The 22,422-nt window shown below is 40.5% G+C and overlaps 1 protein-coding gene across 20 annotated transcripts in view; it reads right to left on the bottom strand.

Annotated features, from left to right (window-relative positions):
• The window catches only part of EPB41L2 (erythrocyte membrane protein band 4.1 like 2), a 272,775-nt gene that overhangs the window by 69,434 nt on the left and 180,919 nt on the right, over positions 1-22,422 (bottom strand). For 18 of the 20 annotated variants that reach the window (XM_060114849.1, XM_060114850.1, XM_060114843.1 and 15 more), the window contains 5 exons: positions 16,453-17,028; positions 14,448-14,570; positions 12,566-12,664; positions 10,728-10,808; positions 4,293-4,398 (listed from right to left, as the gene is read on the bottom strand). In XM_060114849.1, the coding sequence (XP_059970832.1) occupies positions 4,294-4,398; positions 10,728-10,808; positions 12,566-12,664; positions 14,448-14,570; positions 16,453-17,028 (984 nt within the window). In that variant the 3' untranslated portion in view covers position 4,293. Of the gene's footprint in view, positions 1-4,292; positions 4,399-10,727; positions 10,809-12,565; positions 12,665-14,447; positions 14,571-16,452; positions 17,029-17,068; positions 17,296-19,266; positions 19,435-22,422 lie in introns of those variants that run through there. The other 2 variants (XM_060114859.1, XM_060114858.1) reach the window with 2 other exon arrangements.

Genomic DNA, 22,422 nt, shown 5'->3' with positions numbered 1-22,422 from the left:
CACTCCAATTTGCCGTGAAGCTCCAGTGAGAAGCCACCTCTGATGCCCCATCCTGATTCAGAGATCTCGCCTCTTTGTTCCCACGAAACTCAGTCCAGAGCCTCTGATAAAACTTGAGACTCTATGCTGCTACCGCTGCTTTATTGTCTGTGAGTACAGACCTTGATTTGAAATCTCAGTGGTAAAACAGTAGATGATACCTAATGAGACTTCCATAATATCTGTATAATGAACAATAACGACAAAAAAGAATAAAACGAGTGAATGGAGGAGAGGCTGCTCCTGTATCATGTTTTCATTGGGCTGCTCACTGCTTTCCAATGAAAAGGAGGCATCGTTCACTTTTTCATGCAACGGCAATGATTACTGCAGGAGTCTGAGAGGCTCGTCTGAAGTCTGCGTTCACAGAGCTTACGGCACCAGCTGAAGTAGGGTCGCGCGTTCCCCCTCCTGGGGCTCCTTCTTTCCCGGGCCGCGCAGACCACACCACCAAGCCTGGGCTTTTCTCCCTCCTCATCAGGACCAGCGGGGACACCGTTCTAGCGGTGACAAGGTCAGTAACATTTTGTGTCCATTCAAGGGCTCATAAATATGCATTTAGGATAAAATAGCAGGAGGGAGTAGTCCTTAAGAGGAAATAAAAACGATACAGAGATCAAGGCAAGTGCTCCTCTAAGCGTTTTCTTGTCCGTGGAGCTGCACTCAGCCCCTCTGCCTCACCGCTGGCCACCGCCCAGCCTGGGGAAGCAGACCGGGAGTTCAGTCCTCGGCACATTGTTCTTTGACCGTCTTTCTGTTTCCCCACCTGCCACGCTCAATGCTTGATCAAGAGGTCAGAGCTACTCCAAAGGAAGAGGTCAGGTCAGACCACGAGGAGAGCTTTTCACGCCCGAAAAGGGAGACGGGACCGATACATCACACATAGTTCTTTCTTCTTCTTTTCTGATGTCGGGATACCGTCCTGGTCCTGCTCTTTGCCTTGACCCACTGCTGCCTCTGTGGGATTCTGGCAGGGCAGCCAGAGGGTAGCTGAAACAGTGGAAACACATTCTTCCCAGCCCTGACCCGCGTCAGCAAAGGAAATTTTTCAAGAACAAGTGCGGCCAGTCAGGAGCGGAGATGCTAAAATGACTGTGAGACACTGAGGTAGCTCCCATTTGTCCTTCAGATTGCAACTCAAATTCTGTTTCCCAAGTAACAGGTTAAATTGATAATAGTTCAAGCCCCCTATTTTGTTCTCTCATCTCACATTATTTCCTTCAGAGCATTTATCAGATATGCAATTACATTCTGTTTATTTGTTAATATTGACACCTCCCCTCCTGGAGTGTATCCTTCCTGAGGAAGGGAACCGGGACTGTGTTGTCGACCAATGTGACAATCCAAACCCTCACTGCCTAAGCTAGCCTAGCATATTTTGGCACTTGCTAAATATTTTTCAATGAATAAATGAATCTTTCCAAATTTATCTAGTTTGCTCACCTTACATGTGAATTTACACTTTAACCTCCCAAATTTGTTTAACAAGGCTGCTTATAAAAGATGGCCTCCGAGATAGGCAAACTTCAAAGGCTGTGTGTGTGTGTGTGTGTGCGTCTCCACTGAACAAATGAATATAAGGTGTTAAGAATAAATGACATAACTAATTTATTTAAAAACTTATTAAAATACCACAAATGAAGGTGAAGTGCTGGTAATGCTAGTGGTCACTAGTTTTTGTCTCATATTCCTGATTAAGTAACTGATTCATAGAATTTAGAGGAGAAATACACATTATTTTTACATTTGTCCAACACTCAATCTTCCCATTCATTGTCATATTATATATAAGTAGAAAAGGTAGATTGTACCAGCCCCACTGACTTGCCCAACGTCCCATATAGTTTGAGATCTGACAAGATTAAAACACAGTACTTGACCTTCTGACTCCTAGCTAAGAATGTTCTCAGACTTGCATGTAACATAGCACATTAATTTAGGTAAAACAGATACTGTGCTTGTGCCAAAACTTTAAATGATTTCTGCTCGTAGGCCCTTTATACACCCTGTGTTGAAAACATCATCTAAAACATAAAGAGTAAGGTTGCTAGATATAAGAGCAATACTGAAAAGTTAGTTGTATCTCCCTATGCCAGCAACAGCTTCTGGGGAAAAAAATTATACAATTTTATTGAAAGACATTAAAGAAGATCTATATAAATGGAAAGATGTTAATATTTGTGGAAAAGAAGACGATATCATAAAGGTGTAATTCTCAGTATACTGTGCTACAGAGTAGATGCAATTCCAATCAAAATAGCACAGGATATCTTAGAACCTAACACTCTGATTCTGAAATTTATATGTAACAGAAGGAGCCCAGAACAGCCAAGACGTTCTTGAAGACAAAGAACTGGGGAGTGTTGTCCTCCTAGATACCAAGTCTCATTTTAAAGCTATATGGCACTGAAGCAGGGACAGACACACAGACTGATAGAAATGAATGTGCTCAGAAACACACCCACGCATATAAGAAACTTGATATCTGACCCACAGACTAGATGGGGCAAGGACGGGCTCTTCAATAAACAGGGCTGGAACGTTGGCTACTTATACGGGAAACAAACAAATCACTGTTTCTAATCACACAGAAAAAACTTCTGATACATTAAGGATTGATCCACGAAAGGCAACATTAAAATTTCTGGATAGAAAACATCTTTAACGCCTCAGGATATGGAAAAAGCATAAGCCATAAAGAAAAGCTTGATAACTCAACTATATTAACATATTAAATACTACATTCAATATATTAATATATTGCCCTATATTAATAATAAAAGACAAACCGCAAAGAAAGATATCTGCAACACATAAAACTGACAAAGGATTAGTATCCAGAATCTATCAAGAATCTGCAAGAAAGTTATATGGCAGTAAGTTATATGTCGTATGTCTTAAGTTGTATGCCATTTCATATCTATCAGATTGGCAAACGTTAGTAAGTCAGAGGGGAGGCTGTGCACTTGTAGGACCCCTCACGCCCTATGACGGGAGAGCACTTGGCCTTGCCACAAGGAGGAAGACAGGTTCTGTGACCAGCCCCTCCAGTGGGGATCTATCTATCAACTGACCAATGTACGGATGGATCATTTTAAAAACAAAAATGCAATATTTAGTATATGCGCTGTGTGATAAAACCTGCTTTTTAAAGCCCTAATACGTACATGATCAGGAACACTTACTCAGTTTTTAAGAATTCTTTAACACAACTTTGAAAGGCTATATGTATTTCGCCATCACATGGAAGCAGCATAATGTATAACCACTCCCTACTGCTGGCCGTTTAGATTGTTTCAAATTTCTTCCTAGTATATATAAACATGTGATACTCTTGTAGGTAAATCTTTGTATCCGTCTCTGATTATTTAAGATAAGTTTCTCACAGTGGTTTAAACGGTAAGCATATCTGACGTGGGTTTTTGCCAAATTGTCCTCCAGGAAATATTACTAATTGTACAGCAGCATAAGTGTATTCCACGCCCCCTCACCTCCCCAACCCTGGCTAAAAACATAAACTTTGCCAGATTCAGAAGTGAATTTTTCACTTGTGTTGATGTAAACAATACTGAGGCTGAACAGTTTTTGCTCATTATTCACTTAGTTTCTACATGGTTTACTTGCTTAATCCTCTACTCACTTTTCTACTTAAGTGTTTACATTTCTAGATGACACATCAGAGCTTCTTAATATAATATATTCAGGATATTAATCCTGTCTCTGCCAGGTATGTTGAACTTTATCACTTACCTTTTACTTTTGTTTTTGTTGGTTTGGCTCAAATTTTTACTTCTTTATACATTCAAAGCAATCTTTTCCTTTATGGTTCCGTCTCTGATACAGAGTTCTTAATGTCTCCATTTAAAAGATTAACTCATCTCCCCTTTGGGCCCCTATGACAAAAATCCCTCATCTAAACGAAAGCAATAGCACCTTCCTAACAGGCTCTTTGTGAACACTGAGATAACTTATATTAATGTGCTTTACAAATAGTAACGTAACATATAAATGTTGATTATTAGCGGCTCTCAATACATGGCAGTTATTAACACCACATGATGCCCGGTGGTCCACAGAGTTTATAATTAACTATATGCAGGTCACCCGAGCAGATGTACTCAGAGATGATAGTCTGAAAGATGAGATGAACTGAAGGAGACAGGCACCATGATGCAGACATACCTTTCGCATCGCTCGGCAGGTTCAGGAATACAGAACAGTCATGAGAAAGGCCCCGACGACGAGGCTCTTACCTTACTCTTCCCCCTCGTCCAGCTCGGTTTCTTTGTGCACCACCACCCTCGTGACCGACATGTCGGGGTGCTGCTCCCTGGCTTCCCTGATGGCCTGGGCCAGTGCCTGCGGGGTCAGGAGAGAACACTGTGAGTAGAGGAAGAGGCTCTTTCTTGGGATGGCTATACAAGAGCATAGCCATCACCTGGGATCCATCCCTCCTCCTGCCAAGACAGTTTCACTGCTTTATTTGGGGAAGCAGGAGACTTGAAATGGGCTCCTTTTTCATTTTAGAGAATGCATCTCATTTCCCCAGATTTCCCATTTCATCAGTCCACTGCCAAATAATGATAGACATAGGAGAAACACGCTGGCTCTGAATATCACTCAGCCTGGCACACACTGTGAGACGTGGAGAAAACAGATCTTCTCTGACCTTTGGATTCTCATCTGCAACCTGAGACTTATGCTAAGATTATAAAGATAATGTTAAGGTTCGATGTATGGATTGAAGGAATGATGTAAAGCCTCCAGGGTGGTGTCTGCCCTCCACACTCAAATGATACTTGCAATTACCCAGTTGCCTCAAAACTCACGGTGCAAGAAATCTCTTGCATTCCTATACACTAATGATGAAAAATTTCAAAGAAAAATTAAGGAAACACTCCCATTTACCATTGCAACAAAAAGAATAAAATACCTAGGAATAAACCTACCTAAGGAGACAAAAGACCTGTATGCAGAAAACTATAAGACACTGATGAAAGAAATTAAAGATGATACAAACAGATGGAGAGATATACCATGTTCTCAGATTGGAAGAATCAACATTGTGAAAATGACTACACTACCCAAAGCAATCTACAGATTCAATGCAATCCCTATCAAACTACCACTGGCATTTTTCACAGAACTAGAACAAAAAATTTCACAATTTGTATGGAAACCCAAAAGACCCCGAACAGCCAAAGCAATCTTGAGAAGAAAAATGAACCTGGAGGAATCAGGCTCCCAGACTTCAGACTATACTATGAAGCTACAGTAATCAAGACAGTATGGTTCTGGCACAAAAACAGAAATATAGATCAATGGAACAGGATAGAAAGCCCAGAGATAAACCCACACACATATGGTCACCTTATTTTTGGTAAAGGAGGCAAGAGTATACAATGGAGAAAAGACAGGCTCTTCAATAAGTGGTGTTGGGAAAACTGGACAGCTACATGTGAAAGAATGAAATTAGAACACTCCCTAACACCATACACAAAAATAAACTCAAAATGGATTAAAGACCTAAATGTAAGGCCAGACACTACCAAACTCTTCGAGGAAAACACAGGCAGAACACTCTATGACATAAATCACAGCAAGATCCTTTTTGACCCACCTCCTAGAGAAATGGAAATAAAAACAAAAGTAAACAAATGGGACCTAATGAAACTTAAAAGCTTTTGCACAGCAAAGGAAACCATAAAGAAGATGAAAAGACAACCCTCAGAATGGGAGAAAATATTTGCAGACGAAGCAACTGACAAAGGATTTATCTCCAAAATTTACAAGGAGCTCATGCAGCTCAATATCAAAAAAACAAACAACCCAATCCAAAACTGGGCAGAAGACCTAAAGAGACATTTCTCCAAAGAAGATATACAGATTGCCAACAAACACATGAAAGAATGCTCAACATCATTAATCATTAGAGAAATGCAAATCAAAACTGCAATGAGGTATCACCTCACACCAGTCAGAATGGCCATCATCAAAAAATCTACAAACAATAAATGCTGGAGAGGGTGTGGAGAAAAGGGAACCCGCTTGCACTGTTGATGGGAATATAAATTGATACAGCCACTATGGAGAACGGTTATGGAGGTTCCTTAAAAAACTAAAAATAGAACTACCATACGACCCAGCAATCCCACTACTGGGCATACACCCTGAGAAAACCATAATTCAAAAAGAGCCATGTACCACAATGTTCATTGCAGCTCTATTTACAATAGCCAGGACATGGAAGCAACCTAAGTGTCCATCGACAGATGAATGGATAAAGAAGATGTGGCACATATATACAATGGAATATTACTCAGCCATGAAAAGAAACGAAACTGAGTTATTTTTAGTGAGGTGGATGGACCCAGAGTCTGTCATACAGAGTGAAGTAAGTCAGAAAGAGAAAAACAAATACCGTATGCTAACACATATATATATGGAATCTAAAAAGAAAAGAAAAAAAATGGTCATGAAGAACCTAGGGGCAGGACAGGAATAAAGATGCAGACCTACTAGAGAATGGACTTGAGGACACAGGGAGGGGGAAGGGTAAGCTGGGACAAAGTGAGAGAGTGGCATGGACATATATACACTACCAAATGTAAAATCGATAGCTAGTGGGAAGCAGCCACATAGCACAGGGAGATCAGCTCGGTGCTTTGTGACCACCTAGAGGGGTGGGATAGGGAGGGTGGGAGGGAGATGCAAGAGGGAGGGGATATGGGGATATATGTATAGCTGATTCACTTTGTTATAAAGCAGAAACTAACATACCACTGTAAAGCAATTAATACTCCAATAAAGATGTTAAAAAAATTAAAAAAAAAAAAACTCACGGTGCAGGACCAGGCTCTGCTCATCTTTGCCCTCTTAGGCTCTCAGTAATTGCTTGAGAAATGTTACAGGAAAAATATCTATTAGCTTCTAGGACATAAAACAATTAAAACCACAAGCAACAATGACGACAAACAATCAGTAAAGCTAAAGAAAAGAGAGAGACTAATCTTTAGCTAATAAAAGACAGCTCCCTATTTTACAGGTGGAAATAGTGAAGGCAAAAAGGTTAATGGGTCTTCCTCAGGATCATCCTGCCAGGGGGGCTACAGAGCAGGAGAGGGCTGCCCCTCCACTGATTCATGGGCTCTTGCCTGGATGAGGCTGTGAGAAAGCAGACAAGATTTCTCCGAGTTTGATCAGAAAGTAAACTATATACGAGGATTATGGCAAAGCGGAAAGATCCTGTTCTTCAGAGGGAAAGATGTTTAAAGAGGTCTCGGGGAAAAAGTAAAAGAAAACCACACAGAACAACACTCAAAATCTAGGAAAGAACTTGAAAACAAAAAAGAAATCCTATTAGGAGAGAGACTGCTGTATCTCATAAGGAAAACATATGTTTGAAAAAAGCAGCACAATTTTCCTGCTGCTTTGTCACCTGCCTTTGGGGACAACTGCATTTCTTGTTTGCAGTATCATTTCTGTCAGCTGGAAGGTTACTGAGCAAAACCCTGAGCCGCATTCCACAAAGAAAGATAAAACTATACCCCATAATTATTTTTACGCCAAAAACTTTTCACTCAGAAGCTTGGAAGACACTTGAGGGTGCTTAAATTTCCACTGGGGAACAAACTCTGGCAACCTACCCGTGCTGGGACAAGAGTGGATCAGACAGGGGACCAGGCTTCCATTTAAGCATCAGCACAACTGCTTGCCACGTGGGGAGAGCAGGCAGCCCAGTGGGCAGGAGCAGAGTGGGGACCTCATCTCAGAGCAGGACAGCAAGTGCTGCCGTGTACTAAGTGCCATGTGAGTGGGGAAGGAGACCAAGTACATCAGGGAGGCTCTAAGTCTGTGTTCAGAGGCAAGAGGGAGATTGGAACAATCAACACTGTCTACTCCCTGCTGGTTTCTGGAATCCAATTTGAGAAAGGACAGCTCTGATGGGAGCCAACGTAGCTACAGAACAACTTCTCAGCTACTTTGAATTTATGTTCATTACAAAGACCTGTCTACATTAAACCCTGTATTTGTCAAAGAGGAAAATACATGATACCCAAGGGAAGGTAGTCGGCGTGACACATGCTTTAATTAGCAGAAAAGTAGGGAAAATGGAAAACTGCTATTATCATCTTCAAACATACTTGAAGTCCGTTTGCCCTCAGTTCCTTTCCTTCCATAATATCAGTACACGTAATTAAATACTGGAAAATGTTAATTTACTGCAGCAACAGTATAGACTGTGAGAAAACTATCACATCACACTGCCAAGCTGAGAAGTTATTTTATTAGAAAGAAATACACTTTGCCGTGTTGTTTATGCCTCCCGGGTACGGAGATGAGAGCCATAACTAGCACTGGGTGTAGAACCTGCAAAGCGAGTTTCTACAGGAGCACGCCTCTTTCATTTGCCAGCACAAAAGAGATTCCTTCTTTTCCTATCCTGCTCAGATGAAGGGTTTCCTTCCACTATTAAAATTCTTTTAATGTAGGCAAGGAACTGAAAAGGTGTCAATGACATTAACGTCACTGCATGATCAACATCAGTTTTTGGCAGGGAACTAATTTCCCTCTTTACTTTTAAATAGTTCCATCATCTCATTTACAGTCTTTAAGGGGAAAGCAAACTCATCATGAGCTTCTGGTGACAAGCGTACCAGAAGCCACAATTACATTTACTCAAAAAAGTTTATGACATCTTATAAATAAACATGAAAAAGGTAAATATCTATTCTCTTCATTTGGATATCTGACCTCAGTTTTGGGTTTTTTTTTTTTTTAATCGTAGTTGATTTACTATGTTGTGTTAGTTTCAGGTGTACAGCAAAGTGATTCAGTTATACAAATACATATATCTATTCTTTTTCAGATTCTTTACCCTTATAGGTTATTACAAGATATTGACTATAGTTCCCTGGGCTATACAGTAGGTCCTTGTTGTTTATCTATTTTATACATAGTGGTGTGTGCACTTGTTAATCCCAAACTCCCAATTTATCCCTCCCTTAGCCCCCTCGCCCCACTTCAGTTTTAAAATGGGCTGAAAGTGTGCGTCCTCACAGCAACAGTTAAAGCTGCAGCGTCATGATTTTCTTCTAATGGAAGAGTTAGGAATTTTGTTATTTTGTGTTATTTTGGAACTTACGTTTCAGACTGTGTTTTTAATATTTGCCGTTCAGAAGCATTACTATCTAGATTTGAGTTTTCAGGAAAAACGGGACAAAAGAATACACATAAAATAAAACCTGCAAGTAACCCCTCAAGGGAAAAAGTGGCATTTGAAACCCTGAAAGGGCCTTGTTTGGTGGAGACAGAGGGCAGACGAAACAAAGGCTGGGAGAGGACCCCGATTTTCACCTTCCATCAGGCCAAAGAATGTGGGTTCCTGCCCAGCACACTGTAGAAATTCAATAAATGCTGAGTGAGAGTCCCCGAGGAAAAAAGAGTAAGAATAGAGTTTGCTCCAACTTAAGGTCAGAGCAACTGAAAACTGTCCCAGTGAAGAGAAGTAGAATAAATCCTCTATAAGGGAAACCAGACGCTTGGTTTCCACACAGGTAATTCATTTTCTAGTGGTGAACAGACACATGTATAGTCATCTACTAGGAAGCTCTATTACTAAGTCAAAATTCAGAGTCAGGGCAACCTTTTAACCTATAATAACTCTTAAGGAATTTTTAAAAATACATTATGAAATATGTAAGTAAAATTATGTATACAGGAGTTTTTAAAAAACAGTAATTTTCTTTTTAGTCATAGAAGAAAATCTATTCCTGTTTGGCCTTTCTTGTAGCAAGCCTTTCTTAAATGAGAAATTTTGTTCTCTAAAATTTCTGTGTTCAAAGCTGGGTGACTATCATTTGTTCCTACTCCCCAGCTGAGGACAACTGAACATTTGGTCAACTGAACATTTCCATTTCTTCAAATTATTGTAAAAGGAAAAGAGCTTGGTCTCCTTTAAAGTTGAGTTAAAATCACTCAGAAAATAACAAAGCAAAAAATTCTCATCATCACTTGGGACTGCAGTCTAAAATTAAAGCTACTCTCCAAGTCTCCGGCGGTTCCATTCGTCACCTGTTCAGCTTAACAGTAGAATGGAAGTACAATTCTTTAAAAAATCTTTTCTGAATACATATAAATTTTCACTTTGTAAGAGACCTTATATTACCTTTTCCTACCCTTCAATAATAGTAATAACTAGGAGAAAACATCTAGAGGTAAATAGCCCAACTTTTCTAATGCTATAAAAAAATACTCGATAAGTTCCTGAAAGCAGGCATAAGTCAAACTTAGCGGCTTCCTTTTTTGGAAGCCAGTGTCGTTTAACTGCCATTTATTTTTCAATAACTGATGACTTGCCTTTAAACCAGGCCCACGTGAATGCCTGATGGTTGCCAAAAATCCTCTTGATTATTGTGAGCCAAAGGTGCATGTAAAGCTAGTGTGAAATGAAAAACAACCCACACTTTGTGCTAATTCAGTGCTAGGAAGGCTGAAAGGACAGGTTGTGTCTAGGCTGTGAAGGGTCTTTATGCCAAGCTTAGGAGGTGCATTCATCTAGGAAGGAGATACGTGGTTTGATACGTGGTTTGAAGGAGAGAAGTGGTTTGATACAGGGACGTGACATGATGACAGAAACTTAGAAAATAAACGTGGCCAGTTTCAGAACCAGAAGCTCAAGTCTTTACCTGGTCGTGATCAATATCTGCATCTCCCGTGATCACGATGCGCTTTTCAATTCTCGTTTCAGATATTCCACCTTTTACAGTCTAAAGGCATAAAGAAACAGAAGGGAGGAAGGATTAGCAATCACTAAAACATGTTTACACATAATCAGAGAAAACAGAGATGGCGCACACATAATCAGAGAAAACAGAGATGGCGCACACCTAGACCTTCCAATCATCGTTAAGCAATTCACACTGGGTGGGGAAGACTGATGTTCTAGAAATTTCTTTATTTTTAAGCTCCATAGAGAATCTGATCGATCGTTCAAAGTGTAGCATCATCTGTAAGCACTCCTAAACTGAAAGCAACCTTAAAAACTATCTTATCAAGATTCAGGTGAGATTAAGATGCAACAGATGCCATTTAATCCAAACAGTTCCACTGGAACATTCCATTACAGTTTCCTGAGTTTCTTCACTTCCAACTGGCCAATTTTTGAAAAGAAGCAAGCAAAGGAGAAATAGTTGTTTGTTTTATGTAGAGTTTATAAGGAATGCTAATAATTTAGGCATCTAGTTTAGGTTTGGGAAATTGCTTGACTGGCATCATACAGATTCATTTGGTGATTTTATTCATTTGGTTTAGTGCAATAATAATTTAAAAAAAGGAGACTTGGACTTGGTTTAAGATAGGTAAGATGTGTGAGGGCGATATAAAGATTTTCATCCAATGTTTGATTTGATTCTGCACGTGGCTGTGACATGGACATGGAATGTGGCTGAACAAAGGCTGTGAGGAGACCCAGGGGTAGGAGCTCCTGGGTGAACTGCCCACAGAGTTACAGAGTTACTGGCTTGGAGCGAGGTGACAGAGCCTGGAGCATGATAGAAGCTGAGAGATCATATGTCTGTGACACTCTAAACAATGAGCAAATAGCACCCAGTCCTGAGAAAGTGCACACTCAACCTCTACAACACTGATAAATTTACACACGGTCACAGGTATTGCACTTAACTGTAAGAAACAAGGCTGATCGCTAAGATCATTAGGTCTTAATAACTGGATATGCTTTAAAATGAACACCAATACCATCTTGCACTTATGGGACATTTTTCAATTCACAAAGTTTTTTTTGTTGTTGAAATGTGGCGTGAGGAGGGCACAAGGGATACATTTGAGACCTTCAAGCACTAATCAAACGTGAGAAGCAGAAGCAAAAGAAACGACTGGAAAATAATGCTGGGTTAGAAAGGTGATGACCACGGCACGCACTGGAATCACGTGGAGGGCTTCCTAAACACTCCTGGGGTTTCAGAAGATCCAGAGTGGGGTCACAGTATTCACACTGCTAACAAGTCCCTGGGTGAGACTGCTGCTGACAGTGCAGAGACCACACTTTGAGGATCACTGGTCATCAGATGTTAAACATTTAGAGAGTGATCTGGAGAAATGCTCCAAATTGACATACTAGTATCTTAAATCAATGGGGGAAATTTACATGATTTGAGCAACTCGGTGAAAATTTTCAATGGCAGTCTTCACCTCCTTGCTTCAGTCAGGAGAGCTGACTTGTACTTACCAAAGCTAGGCTTCCAATTTTATTAGGTTCCCTCTGCTCCTACAGCTGCCTTAAGTATAGCTATTTAGAACATATTTTTACCCCCTTGTACTTTACAAATTTGCAATTTGAATTTGGTTTAAATACAAATGTCAGTGGAGCCCAGTTTCTTGCATACTTTAAATCTAGGCGTTTTTATTCCACTGGCACTGTGCATAATAATTGGAAGTGTGAATAGGAACAAAGAAACCATTCAGAAAAGATTTTGTTGGCAGTGTACATTCCCCTGGATTGCTTTACCTTGGTGATGTGTGTGGTTGTCGTCGTCGACACGGACTCAGATGTGACGGTCTGTGCAGTCAGTAACGTGCCCGAGTCAGCACCAGCCCCGCCATCAATCTTTGAAGAGTTGGGGGGAAAATACAAAGTAAGGCTTAACTTCCGTTACGTTGTCAGAGAAGACCCCTCCCCATCGAACATGCAGCTTTTAAGACCTAAGGAGTCGACAGAAGATGCTAGCTGCCTATCCTCTGCATGTCTGTAGTGGTGATTTACAGAGATTGGCTGGCATTTATAAACAGAGTAAAGTCAAGGGCTAAGTGCACGTGGAGAAGCCAACGCTGGGCGGAGAGAGAAAAAACAAAGAATGGAAGTAGAAGGTGGGACTGAGATCTACAGGGGAGTCATGAGAAAATCTGACTGAGGGCCATTTACAGAAGCTAGAAGAAGAAAGCAGAGAACCAAGCAGAGAAGTTTCCACAGTGACCAGAAGTGCTGAGTTTGTTGTTTTTTTAAACACAGGTGGGTAAAAATAAACGTTTTCTCAGATTACTAAGCAACAGAACCTGACTAGGATAGACTAAGCTTAAGCGATTTGGTCAACTGCTTATCTCTAGATTTTTTTTTAATGACATTGTTCCTGTAATAGTTTGTGCGTATACATGGCTACATGTATTTCAATACGTATGCACACGTGTGTGCACATGCGCACGCACTCTCTCTATATATAAGTGTGTATATAGCTTATATATAAATCTTATACTATGTCTATATAGGGTTTAACTTCTTTGCTTTGATACTAGAAAGTTCTAGAGTTTACCAAGGGAAATAATGAAGCACATTAATAGGCTACGAGTTTATGCTAAGATCACCAAACACATTTATCTCCAGTTTCCTGACACTGACAGGAAATAACTGGGAAGTGCAGAGTCTTTCTTACTGTAAGTTAGGAGGAGATCTCTCGAATTTGGGTCACGCACCTCTACTTCTTTACAAGGGCACTTACCACAACAGAAACACATGAGTACATGCTCTCCTACCACGCCCGTTCATAAGAAACCTATTTGTGCTTATGTGGGATCTACGCACATTTACAGAGAGTGTATTTAAAATGATTTTAAGGCATGCTTCACACACAAACGCATTACACCTTTAAAAAATATTTTGAGAGGACAATAATCTGCCATCCTCCACCATGGTACAATCCTACTAGAACACTAAATTTCTCAGTTGAGAAAAGAGTTGTCCCAGTTTCTAAATGATTCCATTTTGAAATGATGACTACTTTCCCCTTTTTTGTTACCCTTAAGGTTCAATATCTTATTTCAAACCTCTGCAGAATCAATGTGTGAATACCTAAAATCAAACACACGAATCTGATAATTATTTAGACGCACAGTATCACATTTACATAAGAATGGCAATATATGTTTTCAGAAAATAATCCCACATGAGGAGAAGCACAGGTGTGTGTGCATATGTGTGTACTTGTAAATAAGAGTGAGTTGAATGGCTCTGTCTTCGTGGAGTTGGAGGAGGGGATAAAAGCCTAAATTAAATCCTATGAATCCATAAATTAAATCAGATCCAACAAACTTTGTAAGATGATCTGTTTCCCAAGTGTACATAAACACTCCTGGATACATCAAGCCAGAAATGGCTTATAAGAATAATAAGAACACCATTGGTACTGCCTGTCCTAAAAAAATCACATGTATGCTTCCCCCCATAATCACTGGGTCACCAATTTGACTGTAGCAAGTTACGTTGCTGAAGTACAGTTATAAAATGGAGATATAAAAAGCTACGTCAAAGTCAGAAACATAAACTAGGAGAAGACAGAATGAAACAGAAAGACTAAGTAAAACAGAACTCAAACAGTCCAAGTCTAGAGACTTTGTACCTGTGGAGACTCATATGTGATGGTTTTGGTCTCAGTTTGGACAATAGGGACTTCCTTGGTGGAGATTTCTGTCCTTTGTGAGGCATCAGAAATTGTTACCATCTCTGTTTTTACCACTGGTGGCTGAAGTGAAAAGGAAGGGAAACATAAATTCTAGAGGTAATAAAGTAAAAGTGCTTAATGGAGCCTTCAAAAATAACTGTAAGAAATATATCCAAACACACACTCATGAACAAAAGAAAAGAGTAAAAGGAAATCATCTAAAACAAAAGACAAAAGAAAAACACTTTCCTTCAAATATCATATATATGTGTATAGATATATATGAAGAATAAGCTAGCATAATGGCTCCCTAAATCGTGGTGGGCTTCAAATTATGATGGTCCCAAATTACTTACATGTCAAGCCTGGCATACAGTGATATGGAAACTTTAGCTTTAAGCAAGTAATGATAAAATTGAAAATAAAACAAAACAGAATGAACGATAAGAAGTGACCTGCCTCAATTTTTATTACAGTTTAAAGAAGCATATAGTTTGTGTGAAGGCTGTAATGTTTGCGTGTGTGTCTTTAATTGGCACACTTGGTCAGTAGGCTAAGATTTGCTCTTTTCCCAAAAAGCCTTTTCTGCCCTACTGACAAGGAGATCCCATTTTCAGAAAAAATATCTTCAACCAGGATTGTTTTCAGTTATACCTGTCTAAATCTTGCAGTGTTTCTTCTGTATTACATAAGTTAAAACGTTCTATCTGTAGAGTCACTCCACCATCGTTGCATTAATGCTTTGAACCATTTAAAACATTCAAGGAGATGCCTGTTAACATTGCAGTCTGCTGAGCATGTATCTTTCATACACCATCAGACTATACTACTACCAAAACACTACAGTGCTTTCCTTGAGAGAAAATTCCCAAGTGTAATTATTTAAAGAGGAATAACCTGTATATTAAATGCAGAAAATAATAGTTCAAAGCATTCAAAGACTTTCAAAACGTCTTCTCTGAAGTGAAATTGGAAGTTTAAAAGTAACATAAATCCAGTTAATTGTTTCAAGACAAAGTCACTTCAAGATTTTCTACCCCATGAAAGACAGCAAATACGGATAATCCCTCTACTGTCGGCATTTAATTGTAATCAAGGAACCCTCACATGGAAGTAAATCCTCCCTCAGCCTAACTTTACCTCCCAAATCAGAGACACTGCACCTAGTGACCAAGACTTAATCTAAGAGGAGTATGGAAAGTTCTCTTTCTTGAAGAGAAAAAGAAGACCCATACCCAATGGAGACAACTCACAAAACACATAATCAAACTTGCAAATAATCCAGAACTGATGACACGACAGAACGAGAAGAGAAGGGGATCCTCCTGTTAGCTTCTCGCTGCCCAGAAGGAAAGCTACGTCTCCTGACCAGACCGTACAGTCCCTGGAATCTAAAACCTGAAATGCCAGGGGTATTCAAGAAATAATGTTTTCATCAGGGCTAGATGCTGAATGCAGAGCATCATGGTAATCGGAGCCTGCTGCCATTCTGAAAATCTTAAACTGAAGAGAGAATGAGCCAGAGAGTCAAACCCAGTCGTGACACCAGCAACACACACACACTGCCCGTTTTTCAACAATACACACACAATTTTCTAATGAACACAAAGGCATTGAGTATGAGGAGACAGTGCAACTGAAAATAAACCATCGAACACATCCAAAACCATGCAAAGAAAAATTTCAACGTGAAATGAGAAGGGAAAAAAAAAAATGACACGGCTGCTGTTGGAAAGTTTATCGGGTGATCCAGTTGCGGTAAAGACGCCAGAAACCGTGACCCGAGAGGGCAGGAAATCGACAGAGCAGGGCCTTCCCCCTTCCTCCAGTGAGAGATCAAAATCAGAATCCTGTCGAAAAAGCTGAAGGAGACCTGGGAGGACAGGAAGAAGAAGAGAGGCAGGTGTGCTCCACCTGAGAAACAGCTCTAGCGTTGAGCTTCCCGCTGGGGTCTCCCATTTACCTCTGAACAACAGATAATCTGTGGCAAAACATCAATGTCAACGGGAGCCACGTCTCCGTTAACTTTCTGTTGCTCGTCCTCCGTTTCTTCGCTCACGTCTTGCTTAACAGCGCCTTCGTTTCCACTCTTCTCGGCAGGGATGTGGGGGCCCGCTCCTCCCTTTTCCTGGGTCACTGTTTCTACTGTGCCGACACTGGCACCTGCTTGCGGGACCGCGCTGGCTGCCGGCACCGGGTCCTGCCTCTCTACTACCTTGGCTGCTGGGCCGGGTGCCTCGTCCACCTCTTCTTCATACTCTCCCTGCTCCTCCCTGAGGGAGCCCCCTGGCGCTCGGCGGTGGGGCCGGTACTCCCCCACGTCCTCCGCCTCCTCCTCCTCCTCCTCGCTCTCGCTGCTGCTCTCAGAAGACAGGGGGGTGGGGTCTTTCTGCGTCCCCGGCTCCGCCTTCCGCATCTCCCCAGGACCATGCCCAGGGGACGGCTCTTTACCGTTCAGCTCTGCCGGGGTTACTCTTTCGTCTTTCCCAACCTCTGCCTGCTTCTTCTCCTCCACTACATTCAGAGTCTCAAGTGAACTCTGCACAGAAACAAAAATGGACGAGGGGGAAACAAAAATAGATGAATAAATCAAAACGACGGCAAGCAAACTTAACCGATGGCGGGTTCATGTCATGGAGGAAAGCGAAGATGATGATGATGATGGTGGTGGTGGACTGAAAGGGAAGCGGGTGAAAACGTGAGCGGGATCGGATACGTCGGGCAATGGTATTAACATGGAAAAGGGGAGAACCTTAACAGCATCACTGGCTCCGGCGCAAGGCCCTTCCGACTCAGGAGCGCATTTCTGCGGAACAAAAAGCAACCGAGGACACAGAATCAATAAAGGTATACCTCGACACCCACCAAAACAAACATCCGACACCGCGAAGACACAACAGCAAGAATCAAGAGCTACAAAAACCTTTGCCCGAGGTCACATGAAGGACAATCCAGACAAATGCAAGAAGCTTAGGGAAGGAAACAAAAACACAAAAACAGCTAGCGTCCTCCCAAAGAGATGAATGGTTTTATTATACCTATAAGCTCCTTCTTGTTGAAAAGGTAGGGGGGAAAAATGGAATTATACCAGAGCTTACTCATGATTTTAAAGTTTAAATGTTAAGACTTTTAAAATCTATTTGACAGTTTGATTTTAATCAGACAAAAAAAAAAAAATCCTGCCTGAACCCCTAATTCCTAAATGAATATAGTATTAATAAGATGATGCCTTTGTTTTTTGCTGGCTTGTTTAAAAATCAGCTTTAATTGGCAAAATTATAATTGTCTCAGACAGTTATTAACATAAAATGTTGTCATTTCAGAAACGGTTATTAACATCCCAAACTGTGCGACAGATTAGCAAAAGGGATATTATAACATTAGGGCGGATGTCAGTTATGGCTCCAAGTGCGTTCTCTTAGAATTTAGCTCCTCCATTTGAAAACTGAAATGGACCCAGTTTATCATTTGAGATGCACATTGCTAGCCCCTGCAGGCATCTACTTTGGGGGAGTAGATTTACTCCAGTTAAGTACAGGACCTAATGTTCAATAAATGCCTGAAGACGAAATACATAAGTAAATAACTTCCTATGCTATAGTATTGATAATCAGGGTAGAAACTTTCTTACAAAGGAGTCTGTTTTTAAAGATTAAAATTTTCCTTATTTTTTTTTTAAAAGGCTACTTTACATAAAGCCTAGCCAACTTTTTGACATTCGGGTAGCACTAATGCCTTGTGCTCTAACTTTAAAAATTCAGCTAGAGATAGTAGCCCTACTTATTCAAGAAAGTATCTCGATGCTGAATGAAGAGCACTGCACCCCTGAACCCTCTGGGCAGAAACAGACCTTGCTGTGAAGTTGCCAAGACACTAACTGGACTGGAGCTGTTTCCTATAACAGGTAACACAACCTCATGTTTATGTGCTCCAGCAACATGGACAACCATGAGCAAAAGGTCCTGAAAGGGCACCTATCAACATATACTCACACACTGCCTTTGATCTGCCCTGTTATTCTTAAAGGCATGGTAAGGGCACGTTTTCATTGCTCAAAACTAATACCATGTAAATCACATTACTGACAGACCAAGAGAGCCATCCTTCCAAGTTTATTGAAAGCCCAGAGGTTTCAGATGTTAAACTGGAAATCTCTAAATCTATTTTGGTAAATGGGTAACATTTAACTATACCTACTTATAAACTTCTTTATAAATAAAGATATCCAGTGATCAGAACATTTCTAAAGGAGACATTTCATTATCATTATTTTTATGACTTAACCTCAAATGGCCAGATGGGTTCTGCCCAAGTTCAGGGAATCCCTTAGGGGTCATTCCAAAAAATGAAAAGAATTATTTCATTGAGTATGGCAAGCACTTCGAATTTTTCCATATAAACAGGATTTTTAAAATAATAAACCATCAGAAGATGTTTAAAAGACATTTAGGCTTTGAAAACTTTTCTGTAAAAAATACTTAGCTTCTACTTGGTTGAAGGTTTCCCTCCACATAACAACTCAGACTCTGGGCCTTAGTGGTTTAAATGATTCTCTGAATTTAGGCAGATTGGGGTGGACGGAAAGGAAGCAAGAGAAACATCCAATCAGTATCTTTTCCTCGAGTCCAAATTCTGTCATTATTTCTTGAATGTTTCTCCCAGGAAGAGTTAATTGCACCAGTGAAAGCACTGGAGGACGGGGTTCCTTAATACTCAAAAAATAAAAATCACTCTCATACGTGGCTTTTAAAAACAGGGGAAACAAAGTAAAATGCACCTCAGGCAACTGTGAGAAGGGCGAGGAAGAAAGCTTTTCAGAAGGTGCACTAGGGCTCACAATAGTGCCCTCTGCTGTCCAAGCGGTGGCTGAGGTGAAGGAGGCTTTCACGCTATCAGAAAAGCCCTTTTCACTAAACAAAATTGATGTTATCTCCTCTTCTAGGCTCTAGAGAGGTCAGAAAAGGAAGAGCAAAGAGTTAACAATAAGTCAGAACAGACAGCAGTGACCTATTGAAAGGAAAGGTTACACCAGAAAGAATCACAGAGCAGCATAAATTGAAAGAAAGGCAAGGATTCTAAAAGATTCTGCAGCAGGCATCTGTGGCCATTGGCCTGAATGACAGCTTTCCACCCTACTTGAGGATCGTTGATAGCTCTAACCTACAGAAACAAGCTGAAACTCTTTAGTTTCTCACTGAAACTTTATCTCAAGCTGAGAATAACCAACCCACTCATCCGTCAAACGCTGCTCTGTATTTTTTTTTTTTTTTTTTTTGTACGCAGGCCTCTCACTGTTGTGGCCTCTACCGTTGCGGAGCACAGGCTTCGGGTGCGCAGGCTCAGTGGCCATGGCTCACGGGCCCAGCCGCTCCGCGGCACATGGGACCTTCCCGGACCGGGGCACGAACCCGCGTCCCCTGCATCGGCAGGCGGACTCTCAACCACTGCGCCACCAGGAAAGCCCCTAACTCTGTATATTCTTCAGGGATCTTCTTGGCGTGGGCCTTTCTGCAAAGAACAGCCTCTTTGGTGGCCCCTGCACTTGCTACACTTATTTCTGTGTTAGAGCTTGGGTGTCCCTAACCCCTTGCCTCCAATGCCCTTCCCCAGGCACTCTGGGCCTTGCCAATTTTGTCATCTCTCTGAGGTCCACTTAATATTCCACATTTTGTGTATGGCCTTCACTAACCATTTCAGCTCCTATGACCTCTCCCCTGCCCCATACCACTCTGTCTGTACGGAAAGCGCTTTGACAGTAACCCACTGAAATTCCCTCAGACATGCTAAATGTGCCATGGAATGAAGAAACAGTATCTCTCTTTTTTTTTTTTCAACAATAAACAGGTAAAGAAAATAAAAAACTCTAAACAGGAAGACAAACTCAGAGGGGGAAACTCTGAGCAATGTAAAAATCATCTATCCCTGAAAGGCTATTAAGGCGAATTTAATCTTCATATTTCTGGCCCTTAAATGACAGTCCTTAATCTGCCTGAGGGCACAACAGGAAAGCTGGGGACTATCCCAGGTACCTAGAATGCCAATGGCTAAGAGTCACCATGAAGCTCCCCCTCACGTCAGATGTGTTCAAGAATACTTCCTAATAAAACCCACTGCTCAGAGATCTTAAAGACAGATAAATGAATGAATAAATGAATGGCATTCTGGGATGCCCCTTGGGAGAGGGGGCACTAACTGGCGTGAAGGGAAGGTACAACGAGATGAGGAGGGCGAGGTGTGTAAGCACAATACTCAGGAGAGAAAAAAAGCTTCTGGACAATTTCAGCTTAATTACAATCTCCATAATTACATCATCCCTAGGGTCGGGTGGGTGGAGATGGTGTCCTAACCGGTAAGAGATCACTGGGGAGTTTAAATAAGTGCCATGCATCTAACTATTCGATAAAATATCTCCAAAATTACCTTAAAAGTCCAACGTATGGAATCTCTACTAGACTCAGGAGTTTCTATATAAAATATAAACTCATATTTTATACAAGTTCAAGTGTGTCATAATTCTCACAGTACATAAGCTGATATACAATAGTTATTTGCCTATTAAAGACTAAATGATTTGGTTTCCAATTTTCTGCTCTACTCTCAAAATTATTCATAATGTACTGAAACCATTTTGAAAGTTTGATGTATTGATTTCTAAACAAGAAACTATTACTGTTCTTTTTTTATCTATAAAACACATATTATAGACATTTGGAAAACTTGGTCAAATTATACTCTTATGCATAATTTTTTATTTTACATTTTATTAAGGACTGCAATTTAAAGATAATCAGGACACCCTGAAAAATTAAGGAGCAAAATGAAGATGAAACAAAGACAGAAATTTAAAAGATATTCTGTTAAAAGTCAAAACACTCCAGTAGACTTAACTTTCAACTAATAGCAATGATGTGTTATTTGGCGTGGGGCAGATACACTGTAAGTGGTCAAAAAATGTTTGTTGGGTGAATGGATGATTGCAGTTACAACAGTCCATATGTGTGTTAAGTAAGTACGTATTTTCCTGCATGTGCTGGAGAGGAAAAGAATAAGAAAAAAGCAGTACCTTCAAGCGTAGATAAACCGTTCAGGAGCTTAACAGTGGATAACCTCCAGATTTAAATTTCACATAACATCATTTTAATGTAACTTCTACAATAACGAATGGATGGTTTTCACTCTACATGGTTTATATTGTACACTCCCCTAAACGATGACATCCAGAAAAAATGATCATTTTAAACATCTTCACCAAAATCCCAAAGTTTCCTACTGCAAGGACATCACTTTAAATTGATCAAATGATGTCATCTGACTCGCTTCTAAGGATAGATTTTCAAAACTATGTAATATTTCAAAGCATATGATATTAAAGTCATCATTTTACACGCAGAGTCTGACTGGCTTTGGATTTCAAGCTAACCTTTAAAGTATATAAAGATGTCACTTGGTTTAGCTTTATGACGTTATGTTTCTCATTTGCAGTGTTCCAGAAATATTTCATCTCAACCAGATCTCAGATTCTCCTAGCGCAAGGCTTCATCTTCCACTTAATCTGCCTCCCCCACCGTTCCACTGTATGTTCTGATGAGTAATACTCTCTACCAACTAACAAAATCAGACTTGGTGGAAGGGAAACACTTTCTCCTTATTCCGATCTGTGCTCTCATTCCCATCCCCCTATAATCCATTCCTCAACCAGCACCAGAGGGGTCTTTGTCATACACGTGGGATTATAGCACTTCTCAATTTAAAGCTCTCCAATAGTTTCCCATCACTCCTATAATGTAATTCCAAATTGTTAATATGTTCTTGAAGATCCTGCCAAGATCTGGAGTCTGATCTCTTTGACTTTTCTCAGACCTTGTCATTTGGTCTTTCAGTCCTTTAAATTAATTTCTGTCTTAGGGCTGCATTTGCTCTTCCTTACACATGG

The sequence above is a fragment of the Mesoplodon densirostris genome, chromosome 12, assembly GCF_025265405.1.
Source record: "Mesoplodon densirostris isolate mMesDen1 chromosome 12, mMesDen1 primary haplotype, whole genome shotgun sequence".
NCBI lineage: Eukaryota > Metazoa > Chordata > Mammalia > Artiodactyla > Ziphiidae > Mesoplodon > Mesoplodon densirostris.
This window is presented reverse-complemented; position numbering and strand designations above follow the sequence as displayed.